The sequence below is a fragment of the Salvelinus fontinalis genome, chromosome 10 (assembly GCF_029448725.1).
Source record: "Salvelinus fontinalis isolate EN_2023a chromosome 10, ASM2944872v1, whole genome shotgun sequence".
Lineage (NCBI taxonomy): Eukaryota > Metazoa > Chordata > Actinopteri > Salmoniformes > Salmonidae > Salvelinus > Salvelinus fontinalis.
In genome coordinates, this window is record NC_074674.1 from 33,612,844 (window position 1) to 33,632,554 (window position 19,711).

A 19,711-nucleotide genomic window follows, 5' to 3' on the forward strand; every position below is an offset into this window, starting at 1 on the left:
TGCCATAGTCTGAGGATAACCCCCCACGTGGAAATAGGAGTACTGACTATTCCCCAGATACATGACATTCTTATACAGGGACTTGTATATGTGCACCTTGGGTACATGCATATGTGCACATTCTCCAATTAAAAAGGTATTTCAGTTCTTGGAAATATACAGATGCCAGTAATTGTGAAAGTAGTGAACGCCCATTTGATATTTTCTCACACGGTGGTGAACCATTTCCAGCAGTTACATCATGTTTGTCTGCCCTGCTCGACTGCCTTCGTTATCAACAACTGGCTTATCTGACGTCATCAGAGTTCTAGGAATATTGCTGTTCCACCTACTGGTTCCAGATCAGCTAACGAAACACAAATACTGTGACTGTGTGGCTACTCTGCAATAAATTAAAGGGGACCCGGGTCAGTTTTGGTACGCGAATGCGCGCACGTCCGAATGTGTGGAGGGAGTGCACGTGTTCCATTGACAGTCTTATGCAAGCCACCCTGCACACAGGCAAGATGTCCGAAGCTGCTGCTGTATCAGAGAATAACGGACTAAATGGTAGGTGTCTTCGAAATGCTTGGTTATATTTCATTGTCATTCTAATTGTTTATTAGAAAACTTGTCAGGTAATTTAAAAATTTGTATTTTGATACTTTACTATCTGGTTTTGAGAGATGAACAATCTACTGAGCTTTGGGTTGATTTTCTATGTAGACATGGAAAAGGGTTGTTGGAGGGCTAACATCGTGAACGGTGTGATATTTCTGTATAGATGGACCAATGGGATTTTAAGAGGCGGTGTAAACTGTTTGATTGACCAGCAGTAAACCAATCGTTGATGCACGTGGTGCTGAATAGGCGCGGCAATTTTGATGGCAATAAGACATAGAGATAAATGGAGGACTCTTCTTTATCTATGCCGTTATAGTTTCTATGACAGAATGGGCAGCGCCATTGAGGCTACAACCCACAGGAACCTCCACCCAGTGGTGGACTACTATGACTACTTTCAAATGGCGGATGCCCTCAATGACGCTGCCAATGCTAAAATATAATTTTGGCCATTAGAGGCTTCTATAAATCTCTATGCAACAAGACGCGATGGAAGAAGAAGAAGAAAGGTCTGAAAAATCCAAAATTGGGTTTGGCCAAATGTTCGGAATTTAAAAATGTTGTAATAGTTCACATACCCAAGGGCTGAGGAAAAAACATTCCGAAAACGTAACGAAATCTACTTTGAAATATTACTTCATTTTTATGCACAATCAGCTAATTTTGCATTGTGTAATAGTGTAATAGCTAACGTTACTTGTCGTCGATGTAAACAATACACATAGTCTACTGGGCTATTTAATCTGGTTTTGACTAGATGGGATCCAGCTAATGTCAGACAGACGTGACTTTTTGTAGCAGGTTAGGATAATTATGTTAAAGGGATTAAGGTTAGTGTAAATGCGAACAAATCTCCCCGACGCGACTCGGAACATGCGACTTTTGACGTCAATTTGACATTAGCTGCATCCCTTCTAGCCATGACCAGGATAATCTGCGAGTGTGAATTTATATGTAGACCAGCAAAGAGTGTCTGCTACACCGACCTCAACACACCTGTAAATGTGGGATTGCTGCACTCTAGAGTCTGGTCAATTTGTATACAGCCTGATACCTAATGGAAAATAATAATACAATATGATCAGTCTATAATGATCTATGTCATATATCCTATGCTTTATTACAGGTGTATTCACTATATCAACCCCAAACATACATTTAACACAATTTAATCTTAACATTGCGTTGTGATCTTCCTTTGTCAGAGTCTTCTACTCAACTGTGTTTGTCATTATGAGTGTGTCTGTATGGATATGTCCTGTTAGCACATATTGATGGACTATGTGATCAGACTGGAATGGACTGAGGGACATGTTTATCAGAGTGTCACACATACCATGCCTCTGGAGTAATTACACAGTCAGCTCTGTGTTAACCTGCCTTTATGGGGCTGGGTTTGGATGTGGTGGAGCATTACCAAGCCCTGAACCAGGGGGGCTCGTTGACTTGGCTCGCTGATTTATTTATGGACACAGTGGAGCGGTGACAGACGTTCTGGATATGTGGAAAGTGGAGAATGTTTTTTAGGACACACCAGGACAAGGAGGGGTGGAGTACAAAAGTGGGGGTGGTGAGGCTGGGGATCAGAAGCTTTTTGTTCTGAAGTTTGAGAGTACAACTCGTGTCAGTTACGTGCTAGCTGCTGTGAGTGTCAGGGGGGAACAGGTTTATTATTGCTAGAGACAGCTTACTCACTCTGCCTATAAATAAGTGGACACTCATTTTTGCTGTGTAATTCTCAGAATTGAGTAAAGCGTCCTGTTCACTGAAGTATCATTGTCAGATAAAAAACTTTGGTAACAAACTCTGCATCTGCACTGTTCTTCAAGTAAATGTGTTTTTTTAAAGAGTAGTTTGTTAAAAGTAGTCATTGTGCATAGAGTTATATGGTTTGTTTAACTTTGCAATCATTGGTTTTTGTTTGTGTAACGGCTTGTGCTCTCCTCATCCTCGGACGAGGTGAGGAGAGAGGGATCTGAAGACCAAAACGCAGCTTGTGGGAAATAAGCCATCTTTTATTTAACAACACTGATGGCAAAACACGAAACGAAACAAACACTTTCCAAACTACAAAATAACAAAACGACGTTGACGAAACCTGAACATAAACTTATATAACTAAACATAAACTTACGTACAGGAAACAGACGACATCGAAACGAAAACGAAACAAACAAACGCTACAGTCCAGTGTGGTACGAACAAACATACTGACACAGGAGACAATCACCCACAAACAAACAGTGAGAATGCCCTACCTAAATATGACTCTTAATTAGAGGCAAACGCAAACCACCTGCCTCTAATCAAGAGCCATACCAGGCAAACCAAAACCAACATAGAAACAGATAACATAGAATGCCCACCCAACCTCACGTCCTGACCAACTAACACACAAAAACTAACATAAATAGGTCAGGAACGTGACAGTTTGACACATTTTAAGGTGGAAAATCAGTCTCAGCATCACTCTGTTAGCGTGGAATTGCCCATCTCACTCCCATCCACACACTAGAAATTCAGTTGACTTTACTCTTCTTTTGTGAGTCTTTGGAGCCATTGGTTAGGCTATATATTTTATGGTAAGAACGAACCAGGATCTATGTTTCTCTACCCCGTTTGTTTGAATCTTTTCAGGGTGTCTACCAAGTTTTTATGCTGTTTCATGGATCCCCCACATCAAGTAAGCCAGGTCTCCAGGAGCTTCATGGGGTTTTGGTGGGCTTTGTTCCTGTGGGGTTCAAGCCAGCTTGTCAAGGGGTTGTGGATGGTGGTCAGGTCATAACACTAGGCTTCCTGGGCTTCTCTGTGACCTCCTACAACAGCTGATAATGGCTACACGACAGAGAGAGGAGCAGCCAGAACATTCGGCTCACTACCGGCACCATGGAAACCTTGTTTAGGCGATAGAGCACAGACAATAGCTGTAGATAGTGGCTCGGCTCATGCCACTGTGTCATCCTCGGGATGAACCTGGGTGCTGAGTCGGGCTTGGGGCAGGGGGATGGGGACTGCTATCATCCAATGCCTGGCCAGCAAAAACAGTTTGCGCTAGTTACCATAGCCACAAAGTAAAGAAATGTCTAGATCATATGTCAAGATCATTTTTTTGTTTTAAGGTTAGGATTAGGTGTACGGTTAGCAGTGTGGTTAAGGTTAGGTTTATAATAACATTTTAAGAAGAGAAATTGTAGAAATAGGTGGGGTTTATGACTTTGTGGCTGTGGTAACTAGTGACAACCCAGTGATACTGACTGAGAGGCTAAATCGGTTAGGCTAACTGTCACATGACCAGATTGTTTACTCTCTCGGCTATGAGATCATGTGCTGTGCTTGTGAGCTCTAGCTTCCTCTTTCTGGCAGGATGTGTGATGGAAACTGAGAGAGAGATTTGAAATGTCTCTTCCTTTGAAACCTTTGTGTGTAATATTTACTGTTCATTTTTTATTGTTTATTTCACTTTTGTTTGTTATCTATTTCACACTCATTGGCAATGTAAGCATATGTTTCCCATGCCAATAAAGCCATTTGAATTCAATTGAGATACTGGATGTCTCTCCAGTGGCAGTATGTGGATGTCTCATGCCCTGCAGCCATTTGCCTACCAATATAGCAGTGGTTTCCCGCCAAAGTTTGGACACACCTACTCATTCCAGAGTTTTTCTTTATTTGTACTATTATCTACATTGTAGAATACAAGGGAAGACATCAAAACTATGAAATAACACATATAGTATCATGTAGTAATCAAAGTCTTAAACAAATCAAATTAGCCACCCTTTGCCTTTGACAGCTTTGTACACTCTTGGAATTCTCTCTCTCTTTCAACTTACTCTTGAAAAGTTGTAATAGTAGATGCACAAGGTGCAATTTTGAAATTGGGTAGTGCATCATCAGTTCCTCTTGTTGTAACGGCTGTCTAAGTCGTTCTCCTCCTCAGACGAGGAGGAGGAGTAAGGGTCGGACCAAAATGCAGCGTTGAATGTAGACATACTGAATTTATTTGACAAGACGAACACTGACACGAACTACACTTGATAATTACAAAAATAACAAACGACGTAGACTGACCTGAACATGAGAACTACATATAACGAAAAACGCACGAACAGGAAAGACTAACCAAACGAATGAAAACACGAAACAGTCCCGTGTGGTGCAACAGACACAGGAACAATCACCCACAAACAAACAGTGAGAACAGCCTACCTTAATATGGTTCGCAATCAGAGGAAACGTCAAACACCTGCCTCTAATTGAGAACCATATCAGGCAACACATTTAACCCAACATAGAAACACATAACATAGAATGCCCACCACAACTCACGCCCTGACCAACTAAACACATACAAAAACAAGGAAAACAGGTCAGGAACGTGACACTTGTCATGTTAGTCAGATGCATACCTTAGAGATCTATTTATAACTTGTCAGAAATGTTCAAATCAACTAGCCCATGTCAGCTAACGTTTTTTAGCGAAGTTGTTTTGCCCATAGATTTTTGTTATAATGTTTGAGTATCCAAATATTACATTAATACACATTAGACATGTCAAAATGTATAGAATTGCAAGAAAATTATCTTTAAAACTGCAACATTTTCTCTGCACCCCATGACAAAATGTGTAGAATTGCAGGAAATAAGCTTTAAACCTGCAAAAGCAGTTTGTGTCATGAACAGTGTCTGTGCCCATAGAAATAGATAAGGCGTGCGCACGCTCAGGGGGGGGGGGGGGGGGGGGGGGGCGGGGGTTGTTCCCCAATGCTGGAAGGAGGGCCCGGGTGCAAAAGTTTGGGAACCTCTGCAAAAGAGGACCACAATGAAAACAAGTCTGACTTTTTGTGTGTATAATCTTCGGCAATTTTGGTACATGTATTGGTTGCCTGATGTGGCTTCTTTATGTATTTCAAATTGCCAAATCAAAACTTGTGTCAGTGTGACTCCGAATAGTTTGTATCCTAGCTGTTATTGGCACTCTCCCCTGTAGCCAGTCCCTGCCTGTGCTCATGTAGGAGCATGATCAGCTGGCTTGTATATCACAGCAGGGACTGTAAAAACTGACATCACATAGAGGTATTTACTGCCCTTTCACCATGCAGTAAATAGCTACAAGACCGGCTAAGGGAGAGTTAAACTTCCATACTTGTGGTTGTGTGTTTCTGCCAGACTTTCTGTCTGTCTAGCTCAGCGTTCAACACAGTGCCCTCCAAGCTCATCACTAAGCTCAGGACCTTGGGACTAAAAACCTCTCTTGGCAACTGGATCCTGGACTTCCTGACAGCCGCCTCCAGGTGGTGAGAGTAGGCAACAACACACCCCCCACACTGACCCTCAACTTGTGTGCGTGTGTAGTTTCCTCCTGTACTCCCTGTTTACCCACAACTGAGTGGCCGCGCACGACCCCGACACCATCATTAAGTTTGCTGACAACACGACGGTGGTTTGCTGATCACCGATGACAATGAGGCAGCCTATAGGGAGGAGGTCAGTGAGGTGGTGCCAGGACAAAAACCTCTACCTGAATGTCAGCAAGACAAAGGAGCTGATCGTGTACTACAGGAAACGGAGTGCCGAGCACACCCCCATCCACATCAACAGGACTGTAGTGGAGCAGGTCGAGAGCTTCAAGTTCCTCTGTGTCCACATCCCTAAGGAATTATCATGGTCCAAACACACCAACACAATAGTAAAGAAGTTACGACAACACCTCTTCCCCTCCAGGAGAGTGAAAAGATTTGGCATGGGCCATCAGATCTTCAAAGTTTTACAGCTGCACAATTGAAAGCATCTTGATTGGAAGCCTCACCGCTTGGTATGGCAACTGCTTGGGATCCAACCGCAAGGTGCTACAGAGGGTAGAGCGTACTGTATATAGCTGCCCAGACTGCATTGATCCTTTTAGCGCTAACTCTTTTGACTCATCACATACGCTGCTGCTACTGTTTATTATCTATCCTGTTGCCTAGTCACTTTACCCCTACCTTTATGTACATATCCACCTCAATTGCCTCGTACCCCTGCACATCGACTCGGTACTGGTACCCCCTGTATATAGTTATGTTATAGTTACTCATTGTGTATTTATTCTTCGAGTCATAGTTTATTTATTTTTTTATATATTTTTCTCTCTACGTTGTTGGGAAGGGCCAGTAAGCATTTCACTGTTAGTAAGTCAGCATTTTCACCTGTTGTTTACAAAACGTGACAAATAAAATGTTGTTTGATCTTTAAAAACCCCTTCACATTCATGTCTTTTGAAAGTTTTTTTTTTTAATCAGGAAAACAAACAATGTTTTTCTTATAATTTTTAGTTCAGCATACAGGCACAATGTCCCAAGGTCTGCTCTAACAGGAACCATAGTAATAACATCAACAATGAGATACAAAAACATACCAAAGTTTCTCTCTAGAGCTCAATAGGGATACATTTGCTTATTCTCCCCTTACTTTGGAATGTAACCAACGTCATGTGTCCCATGTGTGCTTGTCCTCAGGGTCCTGGGTGGAGTTGGAGATGAACAGAGCTGCGGCCACGACTGCAGCGGGGTTGCCCCAGTCTGCCTCTGCCATAGGCCAGGCCTTGTGGCTGCTCCCCCTGCCTCAGGTGGAGGAGGAGGTGGAGGCCATGGTGGGGGGACTGGAGCACGTGCCCTCCTCATCCTCCATCCATAATGGAGACATGGAGAGGATTCTACTGGATGCTCAGCATGAGTCCAGCCACAGCAACTCTTCCTGTGACAGGTAGGGGGCAGAGTACAGTTCGAATCTTGGCCTTGGAAAACTAGGGAAAGATAATTAACCCTCCTGTTGTGTTCCTTTCATGTTAATTGATTCTGTGTTCCCGGTTCAAAATGAATAAATCCATAATAATACATATATTATCAACTAATGTTGTGTTAGATCTTTTTATCTACTTAAGTTCTTGTGAACATTACATGTTTTGAACTTCTATTAGCTTGTTATGGCCTGTAGGCCTCATTGACCTGAGCTCATACAACTCGTTTTTGAGTAAAAAAAGCATCAAGTATGGATTATTTTGACAATAACAAATACTAAAATGAAACATATTGTGTTATTTATCACAGACTACTTTGTGTCAAAGTTTAACAAGGAATCTCTCCTCCTCTCCAGTGTCATGATCAAAGATATGATCAAGAGCCTCACATACAGTATATCGTTTGGTCATTGTGCTGCCACAGAATGAATTGTGAGCAAGGCCCCAAAAAAGCTTTATATTCCAGAGCTGCAAGAAAAGTTCTATATATTGTTGAAACAATGTTGCGATTGTTTGTGAGAATGCCAACAGATGTGGTTCCTGTGGGGGAAAGATTATATTGGGGAAAGGTTCCCGTGGGGGTTGCCATGGAAGCCAAGAAGGGAAGTGAGGTGTGTGTGTGTGTATGTGTGCTCAAACACACATGCATGTGGGGGTCTGGGAGATGAAGTGTGTCCATCTGATGAATGGGCATGTGCCTGAACTCAATTTTATACACTAATTGTACTCACCCATTCATTTCTAATGACCGGTCATTTTTGACCGGGAACACCACAGGTGTACAAAAGTTAAATAAAACAGTCAAAATTTTATGAAAGTCATCAAAATGTATTTTGTGTGTTCAGATGCCCTGTGTGGACAAAGTCATGGAACCTTATGACAATCAGATTAAATTAACTACATTTTTCAGAGAGAACTTGTAAATCGGTCCAATTCGACACAGCAGGAGGGTTAAAAATCTTTTGATTTCCCTGGTGAGGTCACGTACTAGCCCACAATTAATGTAGATTTGAATTCATATAGTATGAAATGTGCTGTGATGGCGATGTAAATAGAATCGATTTACAATAGGAAACAACATCCTCATCAGCTGTGTGTGCGCAGGGTGAAGTCCCCCACCAAACTGACATTCACTCACACTGTGTGCGTTCCATTTCTGACCCATGAGGATGCCTGCCATAAACCCAGGCTTATCTGATCGCCCAGATTCAGTCAGCTGTCAATGAGTCACCTGACAATGTTTACCAGGGGTGTTTCTACAACAGCTTACTATCTGCAGAAGCTCACAGATATACAGACTCATCCATCCACTTTGAGGTTGCAGGCTGAGAGGCAAAGTGAGATCATAATAGAGGCAAGATCTGCATGCACATTTAGCCATTAGAGATAAAATCTCTTGATTAATATATTGGGAATTTGAACATGCCCCAAAACTTCAACCTGATTTCTGCCTACAAGAGTACATTCTCATTCACCAAGGGAGAAAAGACTTGTAACAGTTTGTTATTTTGTTGTTTGATCCTCCTTACAGTCCTCCCCGGCCTCATAGTCCCCAGGAGGATGATCATGATGGACAGATCATATTTGATGTGGACGTGAGCAGCAGAAGAGACAGCCAAGTAAGAGTTATTGCTCAGTCTGCCTGAGCTGCCTACGTCACTTGTCTGTTTCCATGGCAATATAACCTGCTGCTTCCCTCACTCTCTGTATCATTGTGAATGACAACCATAGCATTTGTTACTATGGTGATGGCGGGAGGAAACCCCGGTGGGTTTGAATCCATGGGCATGGCAGTAGCCATAGCTTCAGGTTCCATTGCAGTTACACACACACACACACACACACACACACACACACACACACACACACACACACACACACACACACACACACACACACACACACACACACACACACACTGTCGGTGGATGACATGGCAAAGCCACACTCTTGTCTGTTGATGAATGGAGACTTTACTCTATGTGACTGTAACCATGGCAGCCTCACACACAGGGTTTATTGTAAGGTCTGTACTGTATGGGCGATCGGCCATATAGTCTTAGTGGCTCGACCTAGGATGAGTTGGATGGACTTGTTGATTTGACTTAAATCAGTGTCCTAATGCTCTGCGTGTGTTCCTGTGCAGTCAGAGGAGGAGGCCCTGGAGAAGGAGAGGGACATGGATATCCTCATGAAGGACTCTGACTGGGTAGCAGACTGGTCCAGTCGGCCCGAGAACATTCCTCCTAAGTGAGTGATGTACACAGTCCCATTGCCCCTAAAACATACAAGTCTTAGTGTATCTGGTCTCCTTGGTAAATCCTAGTGTGTTTGCATTATACTACTTAGACTGAACATTTTGACATGATGAAGAGAAGATGAATTATACTGTTATTGACAACTTTGGTTTTTCGTTGAAGAGTGAATGGTAAACTGGATGATGATGATGATGATAATGTTGACGTTACTGTATGGTAACTATAATGTGTTCTTGCCTGTAGGGAGTTCCATTTCCGCCACCCCCGGCGTTCAGATACACTCAGCATGAGAAATACAGGGGCGATGAAGAAAGGAGGTGTCTTCTCTTCAGAGTTCCTCAAAGTGTTCATCCCCTCGCTGTTACTGTCACACATCCTGGTTCTGGGGCTGGGGTAAGAGAAAATTGTACAGAAAATTATGAAACAATATATTATGAACTCTTACCTGCTCACATACACACACACACACACACACACACACACACACACACACACACACACACACACACACACACACACACACACACACACACACACACACACACACACACACACACACACACACACACACACTTCCATGCAGTTTTCTGTATAGACCAGCAGAGGGTGTGTGGCGGCAGCAGACAGTGGGAAACTGCAATGCTCCAGCCCTGTTTATGTCTGTGTCTGGCTGGTAAAACAGCTGCTGCTGACATGGATATACACCTGCACCACACCCTTAACACACACTTTATGACAGCATACATTATACATTTCATGACAGGGACACACTTCATCTGTCACTTATCAACCTACTAGTTAATGACTCAGGGTATAACTGCCCTCTCCCTCTCTCCCCCTTCAGGGTGTACATTGGGAAGAGGTTGACCACGCCCCCTACAAGCTCTTTCTGAGCGGGAAACTGAAAAAGTGCCTGACTAATGGCTGTAATTTTTTGGGGGGGGAAATGTTGCTGTTTTACGAAGAATGCCCATCTCTCCTCAAACTTTCTTTCTCTCCGTTACCCCTCTTTCTCTCTCTCTCTGTGCTTTTTCCCACCTGTCAAAGCATTTCCTCTTCCTGTATCCTGCGCAGACCTGAGATGTGCTGTTCTCAGGACAGATGCGTTGCCCTTTCTCTTATTTTACTCCCTGCCCCCCTTTCTATCAGTCATTTTCTGACTGCTTCCAGAGTAAGGCCATATTCCCTTTTGCTCCGGTTTGGGTGGGTATTTTGGGAAGCGGCAAAGCGTAAAACCAAACCTAACTCTTCTACACACTAGCTCCAGCACTCTGTAATTGCCCGGTTGTACGAGAGAGTCTGCCCTACAGATTTTGAAGATAGAAGTACCCCAAGATCGTGCCACCTACAACAGTGGTTGGGTGTAACTCTCAAACCCTGAAAAGGTCCAACCAAATTCAGAAAAAAGAAGCTAACCTGAAAATGTGAGCATGCCTTTGAAAGTAATCATTTTGTTCAGAAGTAGAAACACAATTTACTATAGTTGTTATGGTATTTTCGTATAAATGTATTTTACCACAAGTGGTGTATTGATAATGAAGCCTGGGTTTTGATTATGAAGGGTGTTACCATAGTGGCCATCTCAAACCCACAACCACCTGATGCTGTGCACTGGAGGGAATCTGCTTGGCCTGCCAGATGAGATGTCTACAAGACCTATGGTATCAGGAATATATCTACACCTTGATGGAAAATATCATATTACACATGTATCCAGTTGTTAATCATTATAAAAATGTATGTCATTTCAAATGCATTTGAAACTATTTTCAAAACTGACATGAATGACTGGAAAATGATGGATATATTCCTCCTATTAAATGTAAACTGACACAGTTGTTTTGTGGGTGGAAGTTGGGTAGCCACACTGAGGTGATGTGTTTGTTCTGGTGTGTGTCATTCTCTTGTTTGTCTGTTTTGAGTTCTCTACAACATATCATGGACATAGTTATTTAGGCCTGGTTCACTGGGTAGACCTCTGATATGCCTGCACAACTGTGACAGGTCAACTTCCCACCTTACACACCTGTACAACATACATGCATACACTTAAGAACAAGCTCATGTGGGTTGTTAGTCCAGCTGGAGAGAGATAAACCCTGATGTTTCACCACACTGATAACAGGAGCTGGAATGGAGTCCAGATGCAGAATAGTTTGAGAGGCACAACCCCATGTCCAAACTTAAGCATGCTCTGACTGTCACGGCGACCTATGTCACAGTGCTCCAAGATGGACAGCAGTATTTCAAAGTTGACACAATGTGCTGTTTGTACTAACTCCACCATTGGACCTTGCTGAGATCAACCTCTTGTATACAGTATCTTATTTTTATCTCCCTCTACACAACTGCCAAAAGGAACTGAGGTCCACCTTGAAACTCAACTGTTCTCAGTAACCACGTGCCTCACCTCTGTTCCCAAGCCTCCATTGTGGTTCTGTTGGTCTCACTGCCTGTGATCAGACATTGAGAGGCTACTCTATGGCATGTTTTTGGGGTGTTTTTTCTCTCAATGAGTTTTATTGTCTGTATTGTTATGACATTGGAGTCTGAACAGACAGAGCATGAGGTATAGCTATGATGAGACGGAACTACAGGGATTTAATGAAGATTATGTTTTCAGTCTAAAATGAGGATGTTAGATAGACACCTTGCAAGGCCCAAAGTGAAAAGGAAAAGGAATGTGTAGAAATGGTTCCCCTCAGACTGCTATGGTAACAATAGTTATTATCATACACATCCTTTTGATTTCATTTGATGTTTTTTCTCCTCATTGGAAAATGTAAAAATGATTTGTCAATAAAATTCCCTGAATCAAGCTGAATTGTTGCTAAGGATTCTTTTGTGACTGATCAACTACACTGAACAAAAATATAAACGCAACATGTGACAATTTCAACGATTTTACTGAGTTACAGTTCATATAAGAAAATCTGTCAATTGATAAATTCAATGGGCCCTAATCTATGGATTTCACATGAAGCTGCAGGGGTGTGGCCATGGGTGAGTCTGGAAGGGCATAGGCCCACCAACTTGGGAACCAGGCCCAACCAATCAGAATTAGTTTTTCCCCACAAAAGGGCTTTATTTCAGACAGAAATACTCCTCAGTTTCATCAGCTGTCCAGGTGGCTGGTCTCAGACGATCCTGCAGGTGAAAAAGCTGGATGTGGAGGTCCTAGGCTGGCGTGGTTACACGTGGTCTGTGGTTGTGAGGCCGGTTGGACGTACTGCCAAATTCTCTAAAATTATGTAGGAGGCGGCTTATGGTAGAGAAATGAACCACTCAATAATCTGGCAACAGCTGTGGTGGACATTCCTGCAGTCAGCATGCCAATTGCATGCTCCCTCAAAAGTTGAGACATCTTTGGCATTGTAGTGTGTGACAAAACTGCACCTTTTTGAGTGGTCTTTTATTGTCCCCAGCACAAGGTGCACCTGTGTAATGATCATGCTGTTTAATCAGCTTTTTGATATGCCACACCTGTCAGGTAGATGGATTATCTTGGCAAAGGAGAAATGTTCACTAACAGGGATGTAAACCAATTTGTGCACAACATTTGAGAGAAATAAGCGTTGTGTGCATATGGAAAATTTCTGGGATCTTATATTTCAGCTCATGAAACATCGGATCAACACTTGTTGTATTTATATTTTTTGTTCAGTTTAGAAATACACACAAACTTAAATGCACCATCTCACTATTGTCATGGTTTTGGTATTTTCCTAAACAGCTATTGTGCTGAGAAGGACATGTGGGGAATGCATTGGAGGGACACCCCTTTCAGCTGCATCTGGTCTCCTACCCAGGTACCAGCCAGAGCCCATTCCTGCTTTGCTTCAGATAAAAGCCAGCAGGTAGAGGCAGGGTGATATGGCTGCTAGCCAGTCCTCATACCTCAGCCTATAACACTCAGTCTGTTGTCATATTCCAGAGCCTTCATTTGGAACTGGTCAGGCATACACAACACCAAATGTTTAGCAGAGTGTGCACCTGCACAGTCATTTGTCATGCAATGGAGCTCGTCATGTCTCTCCCTGAATGTCTCTAGGGAGGCCACAGGCCTGGTTCTGCAGACTGGCACCTTTGCCTCTTCCTGGACATTGTCCCTCTCATGTTGTTTCTCATATCGCTGTCTTTATGTAAGTGCATGAAGTCAACACTGACATAACACTGTGTTGTTGCTTCTAACATGATTTTGGATCTATTTTTAAGCTCCTTCGACTGGAAGGTAACCACCCCCCTCTCTGTCTCTCTTTCACATGCACGCACATCCTGTTACTAAACTGATTAGGTTCAAATGATCAATCAGTGAAACCCCTTTTAGTGGCCTCTGGCTTTCTGTAGGCACAGCACAGATATACTGTAGAGGTCTCACCAACCACTGGTGAACAACACCTGCTCTTTCTATGACATAGAAAGGGAAAGGGAGATGCCTAGTCAGTTGTCCAACTGAATGTGTTCAACTGAAATGTGTATTCCGCATTTAACCCAACCTCTCTGAATCAGAGAGGTGCGGGGGGCTGCCTTAATCGACATCCACGTCTTCAGCGCCTGGGGAACAGTAGGTTAACTGCCTTTCTCAGGGGCAGAATGACAGATAATTTACCTTGTCAGCTCGGGGATTCAATCCAGCAACCTTCCTGTTACTGGCCCAACGCTCTAACCACTAGGCTACCTGCCACCCCATAGACTGACCAGGTGAAAGCTAAGATCCCTTATTCATGTAACCTGTTAAATCCACTTCAATCAGTGCAGATGAAAGGGAGGAGACAGGTTAAAGAAGGATTTTGACGCCTTGAGACAATTGAGACATCAAATCAAATCAAAGTTTATATGTCACGTGCGCCGAATACAACAGGTGTAGACCTTACAGTGAAATGCTTACTTACAGGCTCTAACCAATAGTGCAAAAAAGGTATTAGGTGAACAATAGGTAAGTAAAGAAATAAAAAAACAACAGTAAGAAGACAGTGAAAAACAGTAGCGAGGCTATATACAGTAGCAAGGCTATAAAAGTAGCGAGGCTACATACAGACACCGGTTAGTCAGGTTGATTGAGGTAGTATGTACATGTAGATATGGTTAAAGTGACTATGTATATATGACGAACAGAGAGTAGCAGTAGCGTAAAGAGGGGTTGGTGGGTGGTGGGTGGCGGGACACAATACAGATAGCCAGGTTAGCCAGTGTGCGGGAGCACTGGTTGGTCGGGCCAATTGAGATGGTATGTACATATGTACATGAATGTATAGTTAAAGTGACTGTGCATATATGATAAACAGAGAGTAGCAGTAGCGTATAAGATGGGTTGGGGGGGGTTGGGGGGACACACAATCCAAATAGTCTGGGTAGCCATTTAATTACCTGTTCATGAGTCTTATGGCTTGGGGATAAAAACTGTTGAGAAGCCTTTTTGTCCTAGACTTGGCACTCTGGTACCGCTTGCCATGCGGTAGTAGAGAGAACAGTCTATGACTGGGGTGGCTGGGGTCTTTGAACATTTTTAGGGCCTTCCTCTGACACCGCATGGTGTAGAGGTCCTGGATGGCAGGCAGCTTAGCCCCAGAGATGTACTGGGCCGTACGCACTACCCTCTGTAGTGCCTTGCGGTCGGAGGCCTAGCAATTGCCGTACCAGGCAGTGATGCAACCAGTCAGGATGCTCTCGATGTTGCAGCTGGATTGTGTATGTGGAATGTGTATGTGTGCCATTCAGAGGGTGAATGGGTAAGACAAAATATTTAAGTGCCTTTGAAAAGGTTATGGTAGTAGGTGCCAGGCACAGCGGTTTGAGTATCAAGAACTGCAACAATGTTGGGTTTTTCATGCTCAACAGTTTCCCATGTGTATGAAGCAGTGGAGGCTCCTCAGAGGAGGAAGGGGTGAAGCATTCTCTTCAGTGAATTTCATAAAAATAAAAATTGTGAAACACTTAAAAAGTTATCCATTTTATATAAACTATACTAAACATATTCACGTCACCAAATAATTTATTAAAACACACTGTTTTGCAATGAAGGTCTACAGTAGCCTCAACAGAATTCTATAGGGTAGCACCATGGTGTAGCCAGAAGACAGCTAGTTTATGTCCTCCTCTGGGTACGACTTCAATACAAAATCTAGGAGGCTCATGGTTTTCACACCCTTCCATAGACTTACACAATAGTTATGACAACTTCCAGAGAACATCCTCCAACCTATCAGAGGTCTTGCAGCATGAACTGACATGTTGTCCACCCAATCAAAGGATCAGAGAATGAATCTAGCACTGAAAGCATAAGTTACAGCTAGCTAGCACTGCAGTGTATACAATATGGTGAGTAGTTGACTCAAAGAGAAAGGCAGTAGTTGAACAGCTTTGAACAAATTCATTTCTTCCAAAATAAAGGAGAAGCAAGAGAGAGAGATAGAGTGAGAGAGAGATATTTTGTTGTATTCTTTTTCACTTTCACTTTCACTTACTTAGCTAGTGAATGCAGCTAGCTAGTTTAGCCTACTCAAAAACCAGGGTCAAACAGAGAGGGCTTGTATGTTAGGTAGCTGGCTATGTCTATCCAACACTGGAACTCTTTCAAGTCAAGATTTGATTTTGATTTGATTTGATTTGGATCTCTTTTAGTCCCCATTTGGACTAATTTTCCAAGTGTCCTTAAATATTAAAATACAATTTATAATATGAACACATTTCCACATATAACACACTATTACAAACATACATAATATACTAACATAATGACCCAATGTCACGCCCTGACCTTAGAGATCCTTTTTATGTCTCTATTTTGGTTTGGTCAGGGCGTGAGTTGGGGTGGGCATTCTATGTTTATCGTTGTCTCTGATTGAGAACCAAACTTAGGTAGCCTTTTCCCATCTGTGTTTTGTGGGTAGTTGTTTTCTGTCTTTGTGTTGCTGCACCTGACAGAACTGTTTCGTTCATTCTATTTGTTATTTTGTTTAGTGTTTTGTTTTAATAAATTAACATGAACACTTACCACGCTGCGCTTTGGTCCGATGATTCCTCATCTTCAGACGATGAACGTTACACCCAATAAATACTCAATCTAAAAAAATATTGATTCTTCATCTACTGTAGTCCCACAGTATGTATTATGTATTATATTTAAGTTGTTTATAAATGTTTAAATTTATATATTGAAAGGTTTCTGGTTTGCTCAGTTAATTTATTCCATTTCTTTATTGCTCTAAATCGAAATGTTCTTTTGCCTATTTCTCTTTTCTGTCTGGACAACGCATAGATGGTGGACAATCTATTCCTAGTATTTACGGAATGTCTGTCTCTTACCAAGTGAATACCGTTGTGAATAGAACTTGGCCGTTTTAAATTATGTATATTATGAAATAAAATAAGCATGTTCCTTTCAATTATCTTATCGATTGATGACCAACCAAGAACACTGCGCATGACTGCAGCAGAAGAACCATATCTCCACCTTAAAACAATCCTTGCTGCTTTGTTCTGTGCATTCTGCAGCCTCCTAACTTCACTTGATGATGCATTTCCCCAGACCACAGAACAGTAGTTCACCTGACTCTCAATTAATGCTTGTGTTATTTGCTGAATAATTTTTCCTGGTAAATATTTAGCCATCCTTCTGATTATGCATGCTGTTTTATTTTTTTTTATTTTTTACATAGATTAGTTATTTGAGATGACCATGATAAGCAGTTGTCTAGCTGCACTCCCAATAGTTTGGTTTCTGCCACTTCTTCAATTTGTACAGATAAGCTTTTCGTTTTATTAATTTATTGCCATCGGGCCTGCCGGTGTAACTGCTAAACTGCTTGCGGTACTGCATGATTGTAGTGGGTTTACTAACGCGTTAATTCTAGTAGCTATGTTCACTATGACATTAACATGGTGACAACGATGTCGGCTGTGTGTAGCGGTTAGCAGTTATGATATGAAGGTTTGGCTTGGAAAGTTTTTTTTGCCTGGTCACGGAAAGCTGATATGTTGTCCACAAGCAAAGGGAAAAGGTGAGCGAAGGTGAGCGCGTAGATGCGAGAAGGAATACAATGATCAAAGGGATCATGCATTTTTATGTGGCTGCTAGGAAAGTGAACTGTGTTTGCATGTGATCAGGGGTGTATTCATTCCGCTGATTCTGTTGAAAAACTATTCTTAAATGGAAGCAAACAGAATGAAACAGGAATAAACATACCTGAATTCGTCCAATAGAAACTCTCGTTTGCAACTGTTGGAGTAAAGATTACACCCTAATTCAGCTAGATGCATGCAAGAGCGTGCAAGACAATATTGAATGTGTCAATGTCTGTCACCTTGATTACTCAAATTTCTCTCGACCTGTGCACCTACGTTGTAACCTTTCATTAATAGGCTAGTTTGTAGCAACCTCATGATGGGTATAGGGGAAATTAAAGTATCATGTAGTAGCCTAAACCTATTGATGTTAGATTGATTTGGTTGAATGGAATATGAATAACAGTCATCCAATATGCTGTAATAGAAATAAGGCCATGATCATAAAACATTTTTTTTTATCATCTTCCATCATCTTAAACGGCACCAACCTTGATTGCTATCAAGAATTCCTAATGTTTGGTATACTCAGTGCATTTTCTGGTTCAGTGCCTAATGAAGAATACTGTCCTCTAGTGGTGAAAATGAGTATGAGCCGAGGCTCTGCTTTGTATGTTAGGGAGGGCTGGGGACCTGTGTGTCGCTGTATGTTTGTAGCCTATATGAAATTCATGTTCAGTAGAAATGACTGACATGTGTGTCAATATGGTGAAGTTATGCAATACTCGTACACTCTGACAATAGAAATGACACAGATACTGAGAGTCAGACTCTAAAGTGAAGTGTAACTTGATCTTAACACAATTGCACTGAACCTTTTGATACTCAGCCTGGCATGTGGCGAAGTGGTTGACTCAGATAAACAGTCAGTATGGCTTACTGAATCGGCTGAGTCAGTAGGCTGTTAAGCAGCATCGAAGAAAAATTCACCCTCACTCCAATTCTTCTCTAAAAAGTGGGACATGAGGCAGAACAGTAATTAATGGTAATCAATGAAGGGGGGGATACAAAGAGGAATTATCCTAGAATTCAGTTCTACTTCCTTTGTAATAATGTATGCATACAAGTGGGATGGCATGCCTAGACATCATTCCACCTTCATAATTACACTGAACAAAAATATAAACACAACATGTAAAGTGTTGGTCCCATGTTTCATGAGCTGAAAAAAAAGATCCCCAAAATTTTCCAAACTCACAAAAAGTTTATTTCTCTCAAATGTTGTGCACAAATTAGTTTATGTCCCTGTTTCTCATTTGCAAATATAATCCACCCTCCTGACAGGTGTGACATATCAAGAAGCTGATTAAACAGCATGATAATTTCACAGGTGAGGTGCACCTGTGCTGGGGACAATAAAGAGGCCACTCTAAAATGTGCAGTTTTGTCACACAACACAATGCCACAGATGTCTCAAGTTTTGAAGGACCGTGAAATTGGTATGCTGACTGCAGGGATCTCCACCAGAGCTGTTGCCAGAGAATTTAATGTTAATTTATCTACCATAAACTGCCTCCAATACAATTTTAGAGACTTTTGCAGTACGTCCAACCGAACTAAAAACCGCAGACCACGTGTAACCACGCCAGACATCCTGCTTTGTCACCTACGGGATCATTCGAGACCAGCCACCTGGACAGCTGAAGAAACTGAGGAGTATTTCTGTCTGTAATAAAGACATTTTGTGGGGAAAAACTCTGATTTGCTGGACCTGGCTCCCAGTGGGTGGGCCTGGCTCCCAAGTGGGTGGGCTTATGCTTTCCCAGGCCAACCCATGGCTGCGCCCCTGCCCAGTCATGTGAAATCTATAGATTAGGGCCTAATTAATTCGATTAGGGCCTAATTCATTTAAATTGACTGATTTCCTTATATGAACTGTAACAGTAAAATCTTGAAATTGTTGCATGATACATTTATATTTTTGTTCAGTATATGTACATCCTCCTCCATCTCCCTTTTTTCTTTAGATTATATCAGTAAAGCCTGTTGAGATAGGGAGTGTTGTGTT

At 42.1% G+C, this 19,711-nt stretch overlaps 1 protein-coding gene across 2 annotated transcripts; it reads left to right on the forward strand.

The window, feature by feature from the left end:
- The first annotated feature begins 50 nt into the window (after positions 1–50).
- LOC129864061 (BCL2/adenovirus E1B 19 kDa protein-interacting protein 3-like) lies at positions 51–12,457 on the forward strand. 2 transcript variants are annotated; one of them, XR_008761047.1, is made up of 7 exons: positions 51–549; positions 7,101–7,347; positions 8,913–9,000; positions 9,528–9,631; positions 9,883–10,032; positions 10,484–11,063; positions 11,201–12,457. XR_008761047.1 is itself a non-coding variant. In XM_055936617.1 (6 exons), exons 1-6 carry the CDS (start codon positions 426–428, stop codon positions 10,530–10,532), a joined length of 762 nt encoding a protein of 253 aa, XP_055792592.1. In that variant the 5' UTR covers positions 51–425; the 3' UTR covers positions 10,533–12,457. The 2 variants fall into 2 exon arrangements, 1 of the variants encoding a protein (XP_055792592.1); XM_055936617.1 differs by having other exon boundaries at positions 10,484–12,457.
- The last annotated feature ends 7,254 nt before the right edge of the window (positions 12,458–19,711 follow it).